At 49.5% G+C, this 20213-nt stretch overlaps 10 protein-coding genes across 10 annotated transcripts; 7 read left to right on the forward strand and 3 right to left on the reverse strand.

Annotated features, from left to right (window-relative positions):
- The first annotated feature begins 142 nt into the window (after nucleotides 1-142).
- On the forward strand, nucleotides 143-1409 carry EURHEDRAFT_409036 (golgi SNAP receptor complex member 2 family protein). The gene is made up of 4 exons (XM_040780987.1): nucleotides 143-312; nucleotides 374-473; nucleotides 540-721; nucleotides 768-1409. The coding sequence occupies exons 1-4, from the start codon at nucleotides 310-312 to the stop codon at nucleotides 1215-1217; spliced, it is 735 nt and encodes a 244-aa protein (XP_040642384.1). The 5' UTR covers nucleotides 143-309; the 3' UTR covers nucleotides 1218-1409.
- Nucleotides 1410-2013: 604 nt separating this feature from the next.
- Nucleotides 2014-3223, forward strand: EURHEDRAFT_374753 (malate dehydrogenase; the record flags this gene model as incomplete). Its single annotated transcript, XM_040778675.1, has 4 exons — nucleotides 2014-2079; nucleotides 2165-2435; nucleotides 2489-2583; nucleotides 2630-3223. 4 exons carry the CDS (start codon nucleotides 2014-2016, stop codon nucleotides 3221-3223), a joined length of 1026 nt encoding a protein of 341 aa, XP_040642385.1.
- Nucleotides 3224-3455: 232 nt separating this feature from the next.
- On the reverse strand, nucleotides 3456-6603 carry EURHEDRAFT_383800 (ATP-binding protein; the record flags this gene model as incomplete). The annotated part of the gene is made up of 4 exons (XM_040779595.1): nucleotides 6521-6603; nucleotides 5584-6466; nucleotides 3680-5532; nucleotides 3456-3614 (listed from the first exon to the last, which is right to left on the reverse strand). Exons 2-4 carry the CDS (start codon nucleotides 6260-6262, stop codon nucleotides 3456-3458), a joined length of 2691 nt encoding a protein of 896 aa, XP_040642386.1. The 5' UTR covers nucleotides 6263-6466; nucleotides 6521-6603.
- Nucleotides 6604-7049: 446 nt separating this feature from the next.
- EURHEDRAFT_399953 (uncharacterized protein) lies at nucleotides 7050-7752 on the forward strand (the record flags this gene model as incomplete). Its single annotated transcript, XM_040779968.1, has 3 exons — nucleotides 7050-7106; nucleotides 7160-7480; nucleotides 7543-7752. 3 exons carry the CDS (start codon nucleotides 7050-7052, stop codon nucleotides 7750-7752), a joined length of 588 nt encoding a protein of 195 aa, XP_040642387.1.
- A 295-nt stretch (nucleotides 7753-8047) lies between these two features.
- On the forward strand, nucleotides 8048-8814 carry EURHEDRAFT_374756 (uncharacterized protein; the record flags this gene model as incomplete). The annotated part of the gene is made up of 3 exons (XM_040778676.1): nucleotides 8048-8179; nucleotides 8249-8590; nucleotides 8665-8814. 3 exons carry the CDS (start codon nucleotides 8048-8050, stop codon nucleotides 8812-8814), a joined length of 624 nt encoding a protein of 207 aa, XP_040642388.1.
- A 1737-nt stretch (nucleotides 8815-10551) lies between these two features.
- EURHEDRAFT_383802 (uncharacterized protein) lies at nucleotides 10552-11358 on the forward strand. Its single transcript, XM_040779596.1, has 2 exons — nucleotides 10552-10591; nucleotides 10642-11358. The coding sequence occupies exons 1-2, from the start codon at nucleotides 10559-10561 to the stop codon at nucleotides 11287-11289; spliced, it is 681 nt and encodes a 226-aa protein (XP_040642389.1). The 5' UTR covers nucleotides 10552-10558; the 3' UTR covers nucleotides 11290-11358.
- Nucleotides 11359-11843: 485 nt separating this feature from the next.
- Nucleotides 11844-12449, reverse strand: EURHEDRAFT_512883 (uncharacterized protein; the record flags this gene model as incomplete). The annotated part of the gene is made up of 3 exons (XM_040786104.1): nucleotides 11844-11986; nucleotides 12019-12179; nucleotides 12205-12449. The coding sequence occupies 3 exons, from the start codon at nucleotides 12447-12449 to the stop codon at nucleotides 11844-11846; spliced, it is 549 nt and encodes a 182-aa protein (XP_040642390.1).
- Nucleotides 12450-15663: 3214 nt separating this feature from the next.
- On the forward strand, nucleotides 15664-16474 carry EURHEDRAFT_374759 (uncharacterized protein; the record flags this gene model as incomplete). The annotated part of the gene is made up of 3 exons (XM_040778677.1): nucleotides 15664-15750; nucleotides 15830-16201; nucleotides 16280-16474. The coding sequence occupies 3 exons, from the start codon at nucleotides 15664-15666 to the stop codon at nucleotides 16472-16474; spliced, it is 654 nt and encodes a 217-aa protein (XP_040642391.1).
- Nucleotides 16475-16678: 204 nt separating this feature from the next.
- EURHEDRAFT_374760 (uncharacterized protein) lies at nucleotides 16679-19357 on the reverse strand (the record flags this gene model as incomplete). The annotated part of the gene is made up of 1 exon (XM_040778678.1): nucleotides 16679-19357. The coding sequence occupies one exon, from the start codon at nucleotides 19355-19357 to the stop codon at nucleotides 16679-16681; it is 2679 nt and encodes an 892-aa protein (XP_040642392.1).
- A 384-nt stretch (nucleotides 19358-19741) lies between these two features.
- On the forward strand, nucleotides 19742-20047 carry EURHEDRAFT_374761 (uncharacterized protein; the record flags this gene model as incomplete). The annotated part of the gene is made up of 1 exon (XM_040778679.1): nucleotides 19742-20047. One exon carries the CDS (start codon nucleotides 19742-19744, stop codon nucleotides 20045-20047), a length of 306 nt encoding a protein of 101 aa, XP_040642393.1.
- Nucleotides 20048-20213: the final 166 nt, after the last annotated feature.

Below are 20213 nucleotides of genomic sequence, written 5' to 3' on the forward strand. Positions count from 1 at the left end.
ATCTGCAGGTCATATCAGTTAGACTAACATAGCGTAGAAGGAGGGGAAACAGCCTCAGATGAAGCCTCAGCCCAAGGCGGTGAGGGCCGTCAGAATCGCAAGAACATGTGGCCTCGGGGGCGTTGCCAATGACCACGTTGCTTGAGCCAACATCTACCGGCTCATGGATTTGGAATACTTCAATCCTTGACTATCCGGCGACATTTTATAACAGCTTACGAACCGGTATCCTCCTTGAAGAGCGCGTAGTCGCTTCGTTAGGCTGCGGGATCAACCATACACACTGAGCAGGAGAGCAAAACAAACAACATGGTGTGTACTGCATACCGAGTAGAGTCGATTATGGTGATATCTAATGACTTCTATCGCATAGAATTCGCTTTTCAATTCTGCACTTAAGCAATCGTCTGCGATCCGGCGGGATTTGGAGACTTTTTCGGAGTCGCCCGCGACGTCATCTGCAGCACTACAAGGTAAGTCGCTTTCGGATTAATACACATGTCTGCTTCGGAAGAAAAGACTGATGGTTGTCTATGTAGGCCAGATCGCAGCTTCGTTAGCATCGCTATCGCGGACGGTGGACGACTACTCGGCACTATCCAAGAAGGAATTAATCCCCGCAAAACAAGAAAAGGCGTTTGAACGGGTCAAGAACTTTCGAACAGAGCTTGGGGACTACAGACAGCAATTTGACAGCCTCCGTAAGGCGCGAGAAGATGCCGTAAGTTTCTCTCGTATTATATTGCGACTGTCGCTGACAACTACAGCAATCCATGTCGAACCGCAACGAGCTCCTTGGCCGTCGGCCGCACCATGCCGCGACCCCGGAAAACCCCTACGCACAATCCGCCCTCCCGCAACCATCGCCCTTCGCCCCTTCGACTACGGCGCGATCTGGACTGAGCTTTGGCGCATCGCCAGCCGACTATAACCGAGAAACGCACGCGTTGCGCGAACAGTCATTCCTGAGCAACACCAGTAACCAGCTGGATGAATTTCTCGACCGGGGGCGCGCGGTTCTTGCGGATCTGGGACAACAGCGGGAAGTTCTCAAGGGTACGCAGCGGCGACTGTATAGTGTTGCCAACACGCTCGGAGTCAGCGGGGATACGATTCGAATGGTGGAGCGACGGGCTAAGCAGGATAAGTGGATTTTCTGGATTGGGGTGTTGGTATTTTTCTTGTTCTGCTGGGCGGTACTGCACTTTTTGCGATGAGAATTGTCTCTTGTTTATTACATTCTTCTTCTGTATTTTTGCTTTGGTTTCTCAAGCGCCGGAGTTTGGATGGGTTGGCATGCGGTTTTCTGTTTACTCTAGGTTCTTGTATATCCTGAATGCAAAGCATTTGAATCGCGCGACTTAAGTACAGTTTCAGATATAGTACTCACATTAGCATCGGCAGACCGAAAGATTATCAGATATGATCGATTAAGCTTTGACATAGTGTAGAGTCCGTGTGTTTTCTGTATGCCATCACAGGATCCGATGATCCATTTCTCCGACCTAGCCGAGTTTCCACATGGATGGCCCTTGGGGGTTCCGAGATCTGCCATTGTTCCATGTTTCTCAGGGGCTTCGTTGTATGAAATGCTTCCTGTGCAATTGTAGCTGTGTTGTTGTTGCAATTCTGTTGCGCCGAGGTTGTTGCTATCCACCATAATAGAGAGCGAACACAAGTGCTCTATTGTACAAGTACCTATCTCTACAACCCCATGAATATGAACATGAATAGGAGTATTAAATTAATGGCAATTGAATAATAGTAGAATGAATAATAACACCATCCATCCACCCGACGTATACTCCGTACTGTTGTGGTGATATTGCGGCATCGGAACCGACAGCCGTTTTGCCCAAAACGATTAGTGGGCACTCACCGGGCAACCCGCTTTCTTCCTTTTTCCCTCGTGTCGCTCTCTTCCTCTTTTCTTCTTCTTCTTCCCCTCCACTCCAATCTATCAATCCTTTTATTTTCGCTCTACACTCTCCTATACCCTATATCCTCTTCACAATGTTCGCCGCTCGCCAGTCCCTCAACCTCTTCCAGAAGCGGGCTTTCTCTGCTTCCGCCAGCCAGGTGCGTTTTCTCAGCTCAGCACATCCTCAAGAAAAGAGCTACCTCCAAAGAGCTATCCAGCATGCTAACATCTATAACTACATAGGCCTCCAAGGTCGCCGTTCTCGGTGCTGGTGGTGGCATTGGCCAGCCCCTCTCTCTCCTCTTGAAGCTCAACCCCCGTGTCTCCGAGCTCTCCCTCTATGACATCCGCGGTGCCCCTGGTGTCGCTGCTGACCTCGGTCACATCAACACCAACAGCACTGTCACCGGCTACGACCCCTCCTCGAACTCTGGCCTCAGCGATGCCCTCAAGAACTCTGAGATCGTCCTCATCCCTGCTGGTGTTCCCCGTAAGCCCGGCATGACCCGTGACGGTACGTTCCACTAAAGCCAGAGATTTTAGATTGAAACAAACTGACTAGTAAAGACCTCTTCAACACCAACGCTTCTATCGTCCGTGACCTCGCCAAGGCTGCTGCTGACGCCGCCCCCAACGCCAATGTCCTGGTCATCTCCAACCCTGTACGTACATTTCCTGTTTGAATGCTGGCAGTGTCTAATTGAACAGGTTAACTCTACCGTCCCCATCGTCTCTGAGGTCTACAAGTCCAAGGGTGTCTACAACCCCCAGCGTCTTTTCGGTGTCACCACCCTCGACGTTGTCCGTGCTTCTCGCTTCATCTCCCAGCTCAAGGGCACCGACCCCGCCAACGAGAAGGTCCCCGTTGTCGGTGGTCACTCTGGTGTCACCATCGTCCCCCTCCTCTCCCAGTCCAACCACGCCGACATCGAAGGTACCCCCCGCGATGAGCTCGTGAACCGCATCCAGTTCGGTGGTGACGAGGTCGTCAAGGCCAAGGACGGTGCCGGTTCCGCTACTCTCTCCATGGCTTTCGCCGGTGCCCGCTTCGCCGAGTCCCTCCTCCGGGCCGCCCAGGGCGAGAAGGGTGTCGTCGAACCCACTTTCGTTGAGTCCCCTCTCTACAAGGACCAGGGTGTCGACTTCTTCGCCTCCAAGGTCGAGCTCGGCCCCAACGGTGCTGAGAAGATCCACCCCGTCGGCAACGTCACCGCCTACGAGCAGAGCCTCCTTGAGGCCTGCCTTGGTGACCTTAAGAAGAACATCCAGAAGGGTATTGACTTCGTCAAGGCCAACCCTTAAACGGTTTGTATAACTACGGTTACACATGGTATTTCCTATAAAATCAAAATTTTAATGATGTCTGTATGATCAATCTTTTTATTCTCAAGGCATTGCTTTCGTAAATTGTAACTAAAATTGGCTACGTAGGCCAAGAATCAAACAAATAGTCAAGCGTAAGACATCGAATAGATAAGACCAGATGAGACTTCAACCAAATCATGCCAAGGAGAAATATGAAATAGATAGACTCTTAAGTATAACTCCTCATAGCATCTAAATATCCCGGTCCACCACGAAGATCCCGATCAAACGTCTCGGCAACTTCAAGAACACGCTTGATATGGTCCATGGATAGCGGCGATTTCTCGTTAACGGCTAGGGCCTGCGCAGTGCGGACGGAGTTTTTGATCTGTCTCGTTAACATCGAACATAAAACAATGAGAAAGGTTGGTGAAGGGAAGAAGGGAAGGTTACCTGTCGACCATTCATGTTATGACGCGCAAGCGCATCGAGATCCTTATCCGTGAAGTCGGCCGTCTGCACACCCTCCACAGCCTGCACCTTACCTAGGAACAACTTCCACACACTACGCTTAGCCTTGGATGTGAGATCGCCATACCGCAACGCAATGTGGATACGAGACTGGAACGCATCGTCGAAAGTTTCCACCCGGTTCGTCGTGAGGAACAAAATGCCCTGGAAATATTCCAACAGACGCAGAAAGACGCTAACAAGCGCGTTGCGGTGGATATCGTGCAGGCCGCGCTTTTCGAGAAAGATATCTGCTTCGTCGAGGAGGAGGACTGCGCCCCATGTATGTGCGACGTCGAGGATGTTGTTTAGTTCTTTTTCGAGGGTGCGGGAGTTCATGCCGAGTTCGCCCATACTAACAGTGTACAAGGGGCGTTTGAGCAGTTCCGCGATGCCTTCTGCTGTTAGGGTTTTGCCTGTTCCCGGGGGACCGTGGAGGACGGCGACGAGGCCGCGGCCTTTACCCTGGATGACGTCGTCGATGTTCTGAGCTTCATTGTAGGTGTGAGATTCGACGAGGGCTTTTACGATGGTTTTCTGGTTATCGGGCAGGACGAGGGAGTCAAAGGCGTGCTGGTTCCAGTCTATTTCACGGATTCCGGAGACGGAGAACTCGAGCCACATTTTCTCGTTGAAGGCGAAGCCGCGCACGACTGGACTGGCGATGGTGAGTTCTTCATTGGTGAATTCGCGCTCGGAGATGCCGTCCATTGTCTCGTCTTGGATCTCGTTGCCGTATTTGTCGACTTTGACGCGAACGCTGTGTTGCTTGCCGTTCGGGTCTTGGACGGTTCGGTGCTCGTAGACGGTTATGTTGCTTGGCAGCGCATCTTCGTCTTCGTCGTCTGCGTCGGCTATGTTTGCGTCGGCGTTGCCGTCGTCTTGGTTCCGGCGGATACGGTCGACTGGGTAGTTAGGGTTGATGCGGGTGTGGGTGGTTGGGTCGACCATGACACGGCCGTTGACGTTAATTTTGGCGACGCCTTGCTCCTTCCTGCAGAAGGCCATGCCCTGGTGGAACTTGTAATTCTGGCCCTTTAGCGACGCGAACTTTCTACCGCGTTCGATTAGTTTGGTCCGTAAGTCGTCCGCTTCGCGGTGGTGGTATAGCGGGTAGCACTCTAGGCTGGTAATTTTGCGAGAGCCCTTGAAAGCGTTTATGGCTTCTGCTATGCTGACCATGCCGAAGCGTTTGCCGTCGTAGCTTAGATAATGGCCCTTGATTCTGTATGACTCGCCATCGATGAAATGGGTGTATTTCGTGACTGACTCTACCTTGAAAGCGCGAGGCTCGTCTTCGTTGCCGTATGTTGATGCGTACGCAATGGTGTTTGGTTTGAACAAGGCCCACATAAGATCGAAGGTGATTGTGTTGGAGCTCAACATCGCATTCAAGGCCTTCTTGGTCTCTGCGTAGTCGGTATCGAGGTATTTGACGAGAACCTTGAGATGAGCGGCTTTGGTGGCAGCGCTCTTGCGCATTTTGCTCTTCTTCTTGGTTTTAGAAAGCTGTTTTTGAGCCTTCATGTACTGGCGAGTTTCTTCGAGGTACAAGAAGAGCATGTTGGGGTCCACCGATGGCTTTTCTTCGACCAGGCTGACGCCTTTGACGCCCGCCATCACTTTGGTGAGTGATTCTCGGAGAGGCTTGCTGCGGATATCCACTGTTGTCGAAGCGTGTTTGTTGTCGTCGTCGAAGGTTCGGCGGACTGTGAAGATGTACTGATCCCATTCGTCGGCGTCTTCTTTTTCAACTGTTTCTGAGAGTTTGTAGTCATGGATGGTATTGTCCCACACTGTTCAGTTAACATTGTAAGACGCAGAAAAGTTACAGAATGTTAACACACATTGATCAACCCGTTTGAATTCCACCTTGGTCCCTATCTTGATCTTACCCTTCTTGCTCTTCTTGGGCTCTTCCTCAGGGGCTTCTTTCTGGTTGATAGTATGGTTGCACCGAACATTGCGGCGTGCCTCGTTTAGCTCGGCTTCCATTGCCGTCAGTCTCTTGGCCAATGCAAGGATAATGTCAGTAGACTCAGCGCCCTGAGTTCCCAGCAGAACTCCAGGTTGCGGGACCGGTTGCGGGTTGTCATTAGAAGAGTCAGATCCATTGTCACTGCGATAGGACTCTGTTGTTGAATCTGTCGACCGATGCGCTCGGGCTTTCTTCATCTTCTTCTGGTTCCTGCGTTTAGACCTCTTTGTCTTTGATTTTGTCCGCTGCTGTGTTTCCTTTTCTGATCCTGAATCAGCGGTGCCCGAGGAAACCGTTTCTGGCGGAGAAGTGCTCTCATCGGTGCTCTCATTAGAGGACGACCCTGAGGATTCGTCTTCGCTGGAGGACGACGGTGAATCTTCGTACTTAGATTCCGGTTCAAGCTTCTTCGTCTTCTTCGGGCCCTTCTTGGACTGCTTGTTGACCTCCCCCACCACTGGAGTACCCACGAGGGGCGTTTCTTGGCTGCCAGGGGTTTTGCTAGTGCTGTTGCTGATTGAATCTGGGGTTTGCGTGGGATCGGCCATCTTATGGATCTAGCTTATGGATAGATAAGATAACAGGTGGATGGAATATATGTATGTACCTTTTAGCAAGAAGCAAGCAAAAGCAAGAATGTGGAGCGGAAAGAAAAGAGCGAGTGAAGAAAATATAAAAGAGAAATCAAGAATGAGCAAGTGAATATTCGTTGTCAAGCGGTGTGATTGACGTCTTGAGCGTCTGACAAACAACTAATATGCATATCAACCGGGCGTCATTCCTGCAAGGATACCAGTTTTGCTTACTTTTTGGTAGTACAATACACCTCAACAATACTATTGAGCTGAAAGAGAGTGTTGTGATTTATAGGGCTGCAAGAGCATTTGCATCTAGACAAGTTGATTGAGGTTTCACAGCTTGTTGTATTTTGGACTTTCTCGCATATCACGTGGTATCGTACGTGGCTCTCGACAGAAATACGGGCATCCTTTCGGATTCATGCGATTGGCCGGTTATCTAAGAGTGAAGATTCCAGCAAGAGAAGGCCATGAGTACCAAATCAGAAGGGTTAGTAAAAAGATCTCACGCGGGAGAATAGCTAGAGCGGATGGAACAATGCCAGACATAAAATGGAACTTCCCGTCTATTCATTCTGGCTCTTAATAAAATAGATTTGCTAGCAGTCACCATAAAAGCTATTGCTTCTATTCACCATAACACTCCCTCTGACAGATACACTCCTTCGCGAAACCAGCGTGCCGTTTACACCATCCAATAATGCCATAGCTCTCCTTTTTCAAGGCGGAAGTTGACTTGCACGAAGTTCTTGCAGTGATGTCTGACACCGAGAGAATCTTGATTTCTGAAATCAAGACTGAGAAGCATGAAGAAGTATGTCAGCCCTCACGCAACTAAGCAACGCGAGTAACCACCTGTCCATCTAGGAAGACACTGTCCCGGTTACCCCGAAGAAGCGAGACAAGAAGACCACTGATGCAAGCGGTGATGAAGATGGCTGTCCAACCAAAAAGACCAAGAAAAGCCGCACCAAGAAGACCGGCCCTTTGGGCCCCATCTCCACAACCCTCGACGAAGCCAGCGGTGAGGACAAAATGATTATCCGCTTGAAAGAAGTGGAGGGAAAGACCTGGCCTGAGATCCGGAAAATTATGGAAGAGACCACGGGCGCAAAGCTCGGAGGCAGCACTGTCCAAGTTCGCTATGCTCGAATGAAGGCGAAGTTCAGCGTGTTTGAGACAGATGATGTACGTTGCTCTATAGTCTATACACTACGCGTCTTGGATATATGTTATTGACAGACTATCAGGAACCCCGTCTGTTCCAGAGTAAGAAGGAGGTTGAGGAGCGCTTCGAGCAGGAGAAATGGCGGAAGATCGCGGATAGTATCGAGGCCAAGGGTGGGTGCAAGTACCCGTCGGCAGTAGTTCAGAAGAAGTTCAAGGAACTCACCAAGAAGGGCAATGGAGTTTGTGTCGCTGCTACTGCCATGGAGGGAAGGACTGAACCGAGGATTTAGGCTGTCTGGGATTTGTATTATTTGAACCGTATTCAATCAATGGGTGTAATGTAAGACAATGCAACAAACCAAAGTACATAGAACACTACCAGAGGCTCAGTCAACGGAGCTTGCCATCTATTCACTCCAGATTTAAATATTAAGATAGGTTTATGTATTTCCCTCTGCTTAGCACGCTACTTATTCACTTCAATAACACCAGGTCAAGCTGACCCTCACTCACCTGTCTTCTTGTGTTATACACTTCTCCTCTTCCATACGACACTAACGACAACCATCAAATATCACAAGAAGAATGTCTTTTACCGCGCTTAATGGTGAGGACATGGAGCTTCCATTCGCAGAGCACGAACCGATCGATTCTACCGGCGTCACCTTGACCTCTGAGTCTCCGACTTCCAAGATCAAAGAGGAGCCAAATGATGTAGTAAGCTGTCTTCCTACCATTACACCCCAAAAGAGCAACGATTGAATAACACTAACTGTTATCCAACAGTCCAAAACACCAGTCACTCCCCAGAAACGATCGCACGGAAAAAAGCAACCTTCAACCGACCCAGAAGCCGAAACAAACGACAATGACGAAGGAAGCCCCACGAAGAGATCCAGAAAGCCCCCCGGCAAGAAGATGACTGTCCTGGGTCCAGTACCGGCAAGCTATGAGGAGGCTAGTCCAGAGGACAGGATGATTCTGCGCATGAAGGAAACTGAGGGGAAGGGTTGGGGTGAGATACAAAAGGCGATTGAAGAGGTTACTGGAAGCAACTTTGTAGGTAGCACGCTTCGGGTACGCTATATGAAGTTGAAAGCCAATTTCGTAGTCTTTGAGAGAGAGGACGTAAGTTTGTTCCCTCTTTTGCTTTCTTTCTAGTTTCTTCCCCGGGTCATTAACAGAAGCTGACAAGCAACCAGGAATCCCACCTCCTACAAGGCAAAAAGGAACTCGAAGAGAAGTGGGAGCATGATAAGTGGCAGAAGATTGCTGAGTATGTCGAAATGAAAGGTGGAAACAAGTACCCTGCAGCTGCGATACAGAAAAAGTTCAAGGAACTAAGCAAGTGAGCTGGTTGCGTCGGTACCTGTACGGAGACTTGTTGTTTGTTCGGGCGGCAAAAAAGGCTTTCTTCAGGGTTATTCAGGACTTCGTCGAGATGGGGTATTCGGACTGTTATGGGATTCTCAATTGCATGGACCATGCTTTGCTCCGCGTTTAGCCCCGAGTCCCCAGGAAAAGTATCAGTTGAATAGTTGTCAGAATTTCGCTCTGGGTACGTCCAGAAGTTCTGATGTACAATGGAATATGCTACCATTAATTCTAGACTTAGGTAATTTATAGTGCCTATTGTTGCTTGTTTTATTCATTTCAATAACAACATTGAGCCCTAGCTCCTCGCTCAACTTTATTCTACATTACAACTAGAATGTGAGTACCTGTGAAATCGACGCCCACAATGACCGCCAGTGAGGCCGTTTACGGCGTCATTTCCACACGGCGTTTCAGCGACCGGTTGCTGCTTTAACGGATCCGGCCACTATTATTTAATCAAGTTTATTGTCCATACCGAGCCCTAGAGCTATGATAGACCCTTATTCGTGGACTTGAGGCTAGTAGCTATTCTACAGTCTTTTATCCCCATAAGCTCCTGAGGCACTAGCCTCCTTCTATAATCTTTCTGATCCTTTTCCTCTCCCCAAACCATCTGTATGCGCAGGGCATTCGAGCAGAGTGCTCTCCTTGTGTTTCAGAGCAGAGTGGGTGTGGCCTGAGCTGGCGATTCAGCTTAGGCTACCCTCCCTGCTATCCTTCTCCTGTTCTAATCGTCTCTTCCAGTGCTTCCAGTCCCCATTCATTGTCTCTTCGGGCCCTTTCCGCCGTTTGATGAGAATGTGCTCGGGGTAGAGCCACACTAGTACTAGCCAGGAATTCTAGCAGCGCTCTGGTAGCTCTGGGTTCTCCTAACAGTCGTCCCTGTGGGTGTTCCTCTGCACCAGCGGGTCTCACGCCCCCATCCATCTCCAGATCCTTGTAGAGCTTGTTTCGCTGGTGTCGCCATTTTCGGCATTCAAAGAGAAGATGGTGTATTGTTTCCCTTGAAAAACCACAATCTCTGCAGGTTGCATCCTCTTGGGCCTTGATTTGATGTAGATATACTCCAATGGCTGCATGTCCTGAATTCAGTTGAAAGTACCGGCTTGCTAGATGCTTGGGAGCAACTGCAGCTGTTGGGTTGAGCTGCCAGTTTTTCCGCGGCTTGTACATTCGTTGACTTCGTTGAGATTGTTGGCTGAGCTCTTTGGTGAGCCATCTCTGCTTCCATGTTGTGATGGCTTCTGTTCGGGCTCTACAGGCAAATGCCAGGGAGTTCTCTCTTGGGCCTCTTCCTGGGGGTTTGTTGGCTGCCTGTTTTGCTACCTGGTCGGCTTTCTCATTTCCTTCTATCCCTGCGTGTCCCGGAACCCACTGGATGGTGGGTTGATGACCTCGGGCATGTAATCTCTTGGCTATAGCGTGTGCTTGGATTGCTAATGCTTGGCCTGGTCCAATCCGGCCACTATTCTACACCCACAAAAAAGACAACAGTTTTGTCTTGCGTTTTTTCACCCTGCTCACATCTCCTCACCTACATCGAATTTCGACATCTATATCGCAGGCAAAGATACTAAGAGTATACAAAATAATATTCAAAAAGAAAGATTTGCAGCGGAGACTTTCAGGAATCCCCGACAGGCCGCACCTGACAGCGTATCTTCAGAATTCAATCAAATACTCAAGCCTCTACCGGTCATATCGTGGGGACAGCTTGCAATGTATCATTTGGGTGTCCCAACTGGGGCAGGCGTAAGTATTTCCTCTTTTATTGTTTGGTCTTGTTCTCACTATCATCGCAGGATCACATGTTTGTTGTCCGAGACGAACATCATCAGACGGCGATTCAGAAGCTCAAAGACCCGGGATTCATTCAAGCCCCTCCTGATCGCCGGGCCGCCCCTGAAATTATGGAGTCTCTCCCAGATCCGCAAGCCGTCCTTGACGAGATTAACAAGAGTTACGAACGCCTAGACTGTTATTGCACATCATTCCAATTCCCGCCTCACCTTCAGTTCAGCGGGGACCAAATATTTTTAATCCCCAACTCCTTCGCGCATTTACCACTGGACAATCTCAGCATGACTTCAAATTCGTCAAGCCAGAGGGCTCAGCCAAAGCAATATGAAGTGTATGGCAACTTATTCTATCCGCTTGAAGCGGTATTGGTTGAGAGCTTTGTTAAAGGAGTTATTCATGACATCGAGGAGGTTGGATATTCGTCTTGGCAGTTGCTACTAAACGCCTGGATATCAATGAGGCGGGGCCATCTTGAAGTCAACAATGATATTCTCGATAACTGTGCGGATGAGCGGGCAGTAGAATGGTATAGCACGCACTTTGGTCGGATACACGAGGCCCAGTATGGTGGATGGGACCTCTGGGTTTCAAAACGTCTTGGTTCTGGAAAAGAAATGCCAGTGGATATGAGGGGAAATCCTATCTCCTGACATTTCTACTGCTTGAGGAGGTCGGCGATGAGTTGTAAGACCCAGATACTTAAATGAGAAGAATAGAGCATTAAATAATTCTCCAGTGCGTGATTTGTAACTTATGCAATGTATGTTGGTAGGGTCCGTAGTGTGTACAAACAATCTGGCGGTAGGCTTAAAGATTGAGGCCTTCTGTCCCATTTTTCTTTTTCTTTTCTTTTTCTCCTTTTTTGCTTACTTTTTGAAAGAAAAGAAAAGAAAAACTTCTCATTTGTTTCTTAAACTAATAGATGAATAATGAACGCAGACGGAAAGAACAATGAGTAGAATCAAGGATCAACAACAGTAGAAAGTCAAGCGGAAGCAACAGAGCTAGCAACAGTGTGAGCCTTTCAGACATGGTAGTTTAAATAGTGAGACATGGAATAAGTACGTATCTCAAAAGCCATGCCACAAGTCGCCTCCATAGCATCTACATAAGCCCCAATTAGTATTCATTCTGACAAGGACGACAATAGGGCGTACCAGTTGTTGAAGATTGCTGGGCAATTGATCTTTTGCTTTAGGGCCTGTCACATTCCTGGACAATTTTTCAGTAGATCTGCCAATGCAGCTTTCAACTTTTCAATATGACTGAAGTCGAGTTCCGGCGTGCCAGGTACAGCGAAAATGATCAAGCGTTCCAGATCACGAATATCAGTCTGTGCTTTGGGCCCTGTCGCTGATACTGTGACAAAATTTTCTCACGCAGAATCCATTGAGGACTGAATTTCTTGACCGGATATCTATTGATAGTCAATGTCCTTTGGCTAGCAGTCTGGAGATTGTACTGAGGCCGCTGTGGCCAGCTTTGGTAATCAAATACCTCAAGTTCCACCAGTTGCTCCTTGCCTCCCGGCAAGCAGAGTCTAAGCCGGGATGATGTGACAAAACTGGTTAACTGGACCGAAATCAGATGGAAATGATGTGAGAAGCTGGGTGGTTAGCCGATCCGCTGTAATCTGGCGCTGATCCACATGGATCACTAAATCCACATCTTCTGTCCTTCGATTTGGGTCATGGGTCAAAAGGCAGACAGCAGCACCGCCCATGATTGCATAGTCAATCTGCAATGTATCCAGTCTTTGCGCCAGCGTTGAGGCTATGGACCTCAATTGCTCGGGAGGGAGAAGAGTCATCGCGTTGAAAACTTTCTGTAAGTCACTATGAGATGAGGTCACATATTGGAGCAGAGCTTCATAATACAGATTCAGGCTTACCGCAATTGTTCAAAGCGACAAACAGGGCACTGGATTATTCGTGGATGTGAAAGGTTCTTAGGTTGTCGGTTTACTTTCAACAGTTAAGAATGGATCAGATCCCAAACTTATAGATATTGTTATCCATTTGCATCATTTGTATCTGCTCAAGATGTTCTGAAATATCCAGCGGTAATCAAAACAAGGGAAGAGCGTCATTGCCATAGTCACCTGGCAAGTGCGAAGGATTGTGGAAGGAGCGAGCGGTGCAAGACTCACTGTAGTGGTTATTTAAATAATGTGATAGGGCACCTGTCACGGGCTCAATAGCTAGAAGATATTAACGAATTGATATTCCTATCTAAACCAACTAGTAGCCATCGACGAAAATATCGAATCTGGAGAAGAAAAGAAAAATAGAGGCAAGTCTATTTACATGAAGAAGTCCCATATGGTTGTGTGTGGTCTCGCTAAGCAGCTTTTTGTCTTGATTGCTTCCATGATATTGTTTGCCGTGTTGATGATGTTTGCTGACGAAGGCGCTGGGCTGAGCCGTTACATAACCCCCCTTCTTATGTGGAGTCTGTCCCCAGACTCTATGCAGCTGAGTTATCATCAGGGTGGTCTTCAATCCCATCGACTCCTTTCTCCCAGGCCTTAAGTCATTCCTGTAGTCGACGTGGTGGACCTGGATGATCAGGGTATCTTTGATGGTAGTCACGTATTCGATGTGGGGATCCCTTGAAGTTGGTGGCTGGATACCAAGTTCGATCCTTGTCAAATCCTATCCACTTCACCTAATACTGCAACTGACGTCGACATAGACGTGAAGCAAGCACCTCTTCCGCTTCCCATTCCTGTCCATCGGCCACCACAATTGGTTCTGGAGGCTCAGTCACCTGTCCAGGCAAGGGGTCATATGCTGCCCGTCGTAGTTTGTCAGGTGAAAACACAGGGTGTATTTTCATTGAGCCAGGGAGCTCTAATCGGTAGGATTTACCTACTTGTTCGAGTATTGTGAAGGGCCTAGCCATCTGGCTATCAAGCTTCTTGTTCGGTCGGTCTGTTTGATAGTGGCGAAGGGAGAGCCACACCTTATCACCCACACCAAAGTCAACAGGGCGACGTTGGCGATCTGCTTGCTTTTTCTGCTGGTCCTGAGCTTGTTTAATCTGATTGCCCACGGCTATCCATGTCTTCTCCATTCTTTTGACGGCTTCTTGGACTCGTTGTCGGCTAACCCTCATCCCGGGGGAGGCTTCCACCGACCGGGTTCCAGTCAAATGAAGTTCGAGGCTCGTATCCACAGTCAATGAGGAATGGAGACGCATCTGTAGATTCTGAAGGTAGTGCAGCCGCGGCGAAGTCAATCAAGGGTAGTAGTTCAGACCAGTTATCTTGGTAGCGGTTGATGAAGGGTCTTAGACGGTTGATAATATGCTGATTCACAATCCCAGTCTGTCCATTGGTTTGAGCATTATAGGCCATGGAAAGCTTCAGCTTCGCTCGAAGAATTCGACAAAACTCATTCCAAAATGCCGACACGAATTGGGGTCCACAGTCGGATACAATAGTCGATGGAGGCCCTCTATGGCGGTAAATGTACTCAATGAACATTCGTGCAACATCTTCAGAGGTGGCAGTCTTTTTGCAGGGAATGCTGATGGGTCTCTTGCTAAATCAACCCACAATTACTAGTGCGGCATAAAATCCTCTCTTGTCAGCTGGGAAGGAGCGAAAATCCATAGATATATGCTGCCAGGGCCGCTCTGCAATGGGCAAAGGTTGGAGCAGTCCAGGAGCATGATCAAGGGGATTCGCAGTTCTCCGGCACTTTGAGCAATTCTGTACATATCTCTCCACATCTTGTCTCCAAGTTTGCCAGTAGTATCGTGTTTTGATGAACTGTTGGATTATTGTTCTTCCTGGATGTGCAGTTGATACTTGTGCATGCACTTCATTAAGCAGACAGGTGCGGAGCTCAGGGTCATCATTAGGAACAAACAATTGGTTTCCTTTCAGTAGTAGACCATCTTGCAGATTCCAATCATCCTTTCCTGCCCGAGCTCTCTCGCGATGTTCTTCCGCTGTAGTAGAGTTCCGGTTCGCACTGAGCACTTGGTCCACAACTTGTAGAGTGGGCTCAAGCGCATTGATAGCATGGGCTTCAGCAAATTCGTTGACCTGGTTGGTTTCCATTCGCTGTTCAACGGTTTCTGCTTTTAACAAAATCTGTTGGCAATAACCATCCTTTTTCTGCACTTCTGTGCTGGGTCGACTTAGGGCATCAGCCAAGGTATTCTCTCGGCCGGGACGGTAGTGGATTAGGAAGTAAAACCGGGAAAGGAACTCCGCCCACCGGGTTTGTCGTGCATTCAACTTCTTAGTAGTCATGAAATATTCCAGGGCGCGATGGTCAGTATATATGTTGAAACGCTCTCGAAGTTGCAGTCCTTCTAGCTCAGCTCGCCACTCCTGCAATGCACGAATGATGGCCAAAATCTCCTTGTCATGGATCTCATAGTTGCGCTCCGCGTCGGACATGTTCTTGGAATAGTAAGCCACTGGGTGTCAGAGATCTCCGTGCTTCTGCGAGAGTATTCCAGCTACCACCCCATTTGATGCATCAGTTTCTAACTTTGTTTCCAGTTCAGGATGATAGTGTCGCAGTACTGGGGCATCAGTTAACCATCTCTTCAGTTCCTTGAAGGCCTTCTGATGCTGCCTAGTCCAGGTGAAAGGCACATCCTGTTGCGTTCTATAAATAGGAACCTCTTCCGTATTGCTAATTTGTTGAAAGTTGCGGCGGATGAGGAGGAGTATGGTGAAGAGGAGCCAGGGGTTGATGAGGGTGTGTTTAAAGTTGTGTAAGGCATTGATGGATTTGAAGATTAATGGAAGTTGTGAAATGAGTATGAGAAAGGCTTGTGTGTATCTAGTTTTAGTAGAATAGTGTCACTTTCAATACCAAGAGCAAGTAATGGTAATTTCCGGTTGCCCAGTACAGTATGATGGAGCTTGCCTCATTCACTGTGGACTTATCACCTCAGTAGTACCTTAACTCTCTCCCTTAACTTGGCTACCTGTTTTATAGACTCCTCCTCACACTCCTTCTACTCAACAACAGCGATCCAAGCTGAACTTCTCAAGGAATATGTCTTTCACAGCCATAAACGGCGAAAACGCGGACATCCTTTTTGCAAAGCAGAACCCCGACTTAAACGAACTCACCATGACCACAGTCAGAACAGAGGACGGAGAAAGCCATTCAAAATTCCCCTAGTGACTCAAGATATGCCAACTAACTTCTGTATCAACAGACTAACCTCCCCATTCCAACCCAAACCCCATCTACGACTCCTCGCAAACGAGCCCGCGGAAAGACCACATTCAACGACAAAGCCGACAACCCCGAGTCTGAACAGGGCCACGGTCATGGAACCCCCAGCAAAAAGTCCAACCTCAAACTTAAATCCCCCACTAAAAGACCCCCCGGCCTCGGCCCTATCCCCACCACCTACGAACAAGCAAGCCCAGAAGACAAACTGCTCATTCGCCTAAAAGATGAGGACAAGCCATGGTCTGAAATCACAAAGACACTTGAGGATAGCACGGGGATGACGTTGGGTGCTGGGCTGCGGTCGAGGTATGCGCGGATTAAAGCGAATTTGGTGGGGTTTGAGGAGGGTGATGTATGTATTCCCCTTCTCCCTTCTCTCTTTTTCCGCGTGTCTTGAGGTTGAGGCTGATGAGTATGGTTGGATTGGTAGGGCCCGATTCTGTTCGAGCTCAAGAAGGATATTGAACATAAGCAAGAACTTGAGAAATGGCAGAGGATTGCTGAGGGGATTGAGGCAAGGAGTGGGAATAAGTATCCGATTACTACTCTACAGAAGAAATTTAAAGAGTTGAGTAAGGTCAATGGAGGTGTTTCAGATGCGGTGGTGGTCAAGGATGGAGAGTAATCGAAGATGCAGGGTTCTGTACGACTTGACCGCTGTATTGGGCCGGATTGGATTAACCCTGGAACGAAAGATGATTGTCAATGCAAGAACAACAGTCCATTCATGCTAAGAGGTATCTCCATGTATCAACAAATAAAGGAATAAATTTCATTCCGCAACACAAGACCGCAAATAATGCAAATATAAAATCAAAAAAAAAAGTCATCAAATAACCATTTCCCGACGCCGGCCCTGCATGCCCAATCCCAATTCGCCAAGTCTCGCATCTTTCGTAGAATCATCACTATTAGTCCTTGCCACGGCGGTAGGCCGGACCTTAGCCCCCACAAACCCCCGTCGATCCCGTCCTGTTCGGCCCCGGCCGAGCCAGTTGTGCTTAAGCGCTTTGCTGAGAACCTCGATTCGCTCTTGTGGCTCGTCGCCGGTTTGCACACTGGCGAGCACGCTGACGCATTGCAGCATGCGGCCTACTGTCTCGGTGATGAGGTGGGAGGTGTCTGGTGCTGAGGATGAGCGGTGGATGATGGTTGGCCGTGGGGCAGGAGAGGAGAAGGATTGGAAGATCAATTGGTCTGGGTTTGAGGAGGTGTTTGATGCTGCGCGGCTGCGGTTGTCGCCCATGCTCATTGAGTCGGATGAGTAGCTGCCGGCGGCGGCATTGAGGAGTGTTGACGACTGAGAACTGTAGCTTCCGAAGCCTGCATCTAGTGATGTCGCTGTCCCTGGTCGTCCGCTGGTGGTGCTGCTCTTCGCTGTTGTTACGCTGAGACCCGAGTTGCCTAGGTTGATGCTATCGAGACTTAATCGAGAAAATGTGTTGAGCAGGGTCTCGTAGCGACAGATAATCACCATGTCGCGGAACGCGGTCAGGACGAGGTTGCGAACTTCCAGCACACCTCCTGGCGGACCGTATGGTATCCCGTTCATGGACGTCCCGCTCCAGAACTCGTTGGCTTCCCGCAGACTCATCACGGACCCGCATCCCTTGAACTCCAGATCCAGAGGAAGGAAAACCGCTTGTATAAACGGGAGGATCGTGCCAAAAGTGAGCATCCATATCTGTACCAAATGAGGAACCAGCTTCTCATCCGGAACACCGCTCAAGTTGTGGTTTAACGACGCGAATCCCGTATCTAGTAGCTCGCGCAGGTCGTCGATTATCGCAGTCGGCGTGCGTTTTTGCACGCATCGTTGGATGTGAATCAGAACCAGTTTGTTCAGATCTTCAATCGCAATCCGCACATCCTCCCCGTCAAATATGACAAGGAGCTTCGCTTTCAAAAAGTCCCATGCATCTTCAGGAGTCATGTTATTCAAACCGAACCCCTGCAGTGTCTCTCTGAGAGCGGCTTCCGCGAGAATCCCCGTCGAACTCCCAAGGGATGAAGGACCAGGAAAAACAGCGGGAGTACCATTACTGCCTGTTGCATTTACAAGCCCGTCAACCAGCTCTGATTCCGCTAATGCCTTTTCTTCTTTTTTCTTTTCACGTAGAGCCCGTCCTCCATGGAGAATGTCAAGGCCACTGACTGACTTACCGAATGTAGTAGAGACAGTACCGGGTGACTGAGGAACAAACGAGTAGAGCGACTGAGGAGCGTTCGGATCTGATGGCTTCGAATTACTCCATGCTGACGACAAGGGCAGATGGCGATGTTCGTCAACGCGATCTTTCAGCTTCAGCTTCTGCCGCGACAGGAAGTGATGCTTATGTTTCTCTTTATCCTTGTCCTTCTCCTTGTCTTTATCCTTCTCCTTCTCCTTGTCCTTCTTCTCCTCACCGGACGTGGGCTTATCAGCCGGTACAACCGTGGACGCAGATCCATTCGACAAATTGTACATAGACGGGTTATTCGACGGCAACGCCGGCGTATCAGGTAAAGCAGGCGTCGACGTGCTGACAATCCTCGACAACCCACTGGCACTAGCAAAGCTCATCTTGCTGGGCGACGGCATACCCCGATCCTTGAACGGATCCTTGTCCCGACTGATCCCAATATGCTTAGGTTTCGAGAATAACCTTTTCTTCTTCTCGCCCTTCTGTTTTTGTTCCTTCTCAGGGACAGGCTCCGCAGGCATCCCTGGAGGCTGTAACCCGGGACTCCTGGGAAATGCGACATTGGCCGCCGTCGTAGCAACATTTGTATTTCCCCCGACTAGTCCATTCTGATATGACGGTCCCGGCGTGATGTTTGGGGCAGCTAATAACGACGGCGGCGGCGGGGGAGGAGGCGAGTCGCTCCCTGTCCTCCTATTCCTCGATACACTATCTTCCGACTCCTGGGAGATCGCCTGCGGCCGTCTCGGGGGATGTTGGGCAGACGACTGCTGATACTGCTGTTGCTGCTGCTGCTGTTGTTGTTGTTGTTGTTGTTGTTGTTGTTGTTGTTGTTGCTGCTGCTGCTGCATCGCCGCCTGAGCGGCGATCCTCGACGCGGAAATCGTAGCATCTGTCGACGAGGCTGTCGGGAGCGACGGCTCGAAAAACCCTTGGGAGTGATGCCGAGACCGATGCCGTTGGATCTCGGCCCTCTCTCGCCCTAACGTGGTGGGTTTCCGACCCAACGGCTCATTTTGCGGCATGTTGGCGACTGGTCGCACGGACGGGTTGGCAGCGGACGAGGAGGTATTGCTGCTGGTGGTGCTGGTGGTCGTTATCGAGGAGGTTCGAGGGGGTCGGGACGCGGTGGCTGTGCCAGGAATGTTGCTGGTGCTGCTGTTGTGGTTGACGGCCGAGACGGTCGTCACGTTGGACGCAAGCGAAGATGCATCGCTTCCGGACGAACCCGCAGCGCCCAATTCATCTTCGAAGGAGGGACGAGAGGGAATCTGGGCTGCTCTGGAGGGATGCTCCGGAGAGCCCGAGAATCGCAGCGTGTTCATAGCGAAGTGGCGGAAATGGAAGTTTGGAACGGGGCGGAGGGAACCAAGGAGAGAGGGTGAGACGATGATGTTGAGACGTTGGACAGTGTTACCGCGACCGGGTTAAGGAGCGCATGTTTCGTTGTTGTAGTTGTTGTTGTCTGGAAAAGACAGTATGATTGTTGATTGTTGTCCTGGGGAGAGAGTAGCCAAGGACGCCCATCACGACGATCGATCGCTGTTTAGCACTCCGTCTGGAACGTTTCCCTTTCATTAAACGCCGACACACCCCGCCCGAGGCTTTTTTCACTACTGCGCCGACCACCACACTATTCCACACCACGCAACACTAGGAAGTGAGAAACCATACTATACAGATAGTCGAGTATTCTCGTTTTAATCGCCATGTCGACCTCTACCAGAAACCACCTGCACGCCATCTACACCTCCCCTCAACCCTCCACCCAGACCCAGACCTTCCAACACGACCTTTCCCCAGCCCCGGTACCCTCCAACACGTCGTCCAAGGTGGCCTATCTGGGAGAACTGAGACAGTTGGTTCCGAAATTGCAGGACGAAATCAATGTGTTCCTGACGGAGCGCATGGAAGAGGATAAGAAGGCTGCGGAGGCACAAGGGAGGAAGGAATCGGAGAAAGAAGCCAAGGAGGAAGAAAACTATGGAGAGGAAAATGTGGAGGAGGATGCTTGAGGTTACGCAGGTTCATAACGGTCATGCATTGCGAGATTACCCGGTATTCTCGTTATATAGACATTCGGAATATCGACTATCAATTATACGGAGTACCACAACGGTAACACCATCGCACACAACATCTTCGGATCCTTGGATATCGCTATCCTGGGGTATCAAATCG

The sequence above is a fragment of the Aspergillus ruber genome (assembly GCF_000600275.1).
Source record: "Aspergillus ruber CBS 135680 unplaced genomic scaffold scaffold00003, whole genome shotgun sequence".
Classification (NCBI taxonomy): Eukaryota; Fungi; Ascomycota; class Eurotiomycetes; order Eurotiales; family Aspergillaceae; genus Aspergillus; species Aspergillus ruber.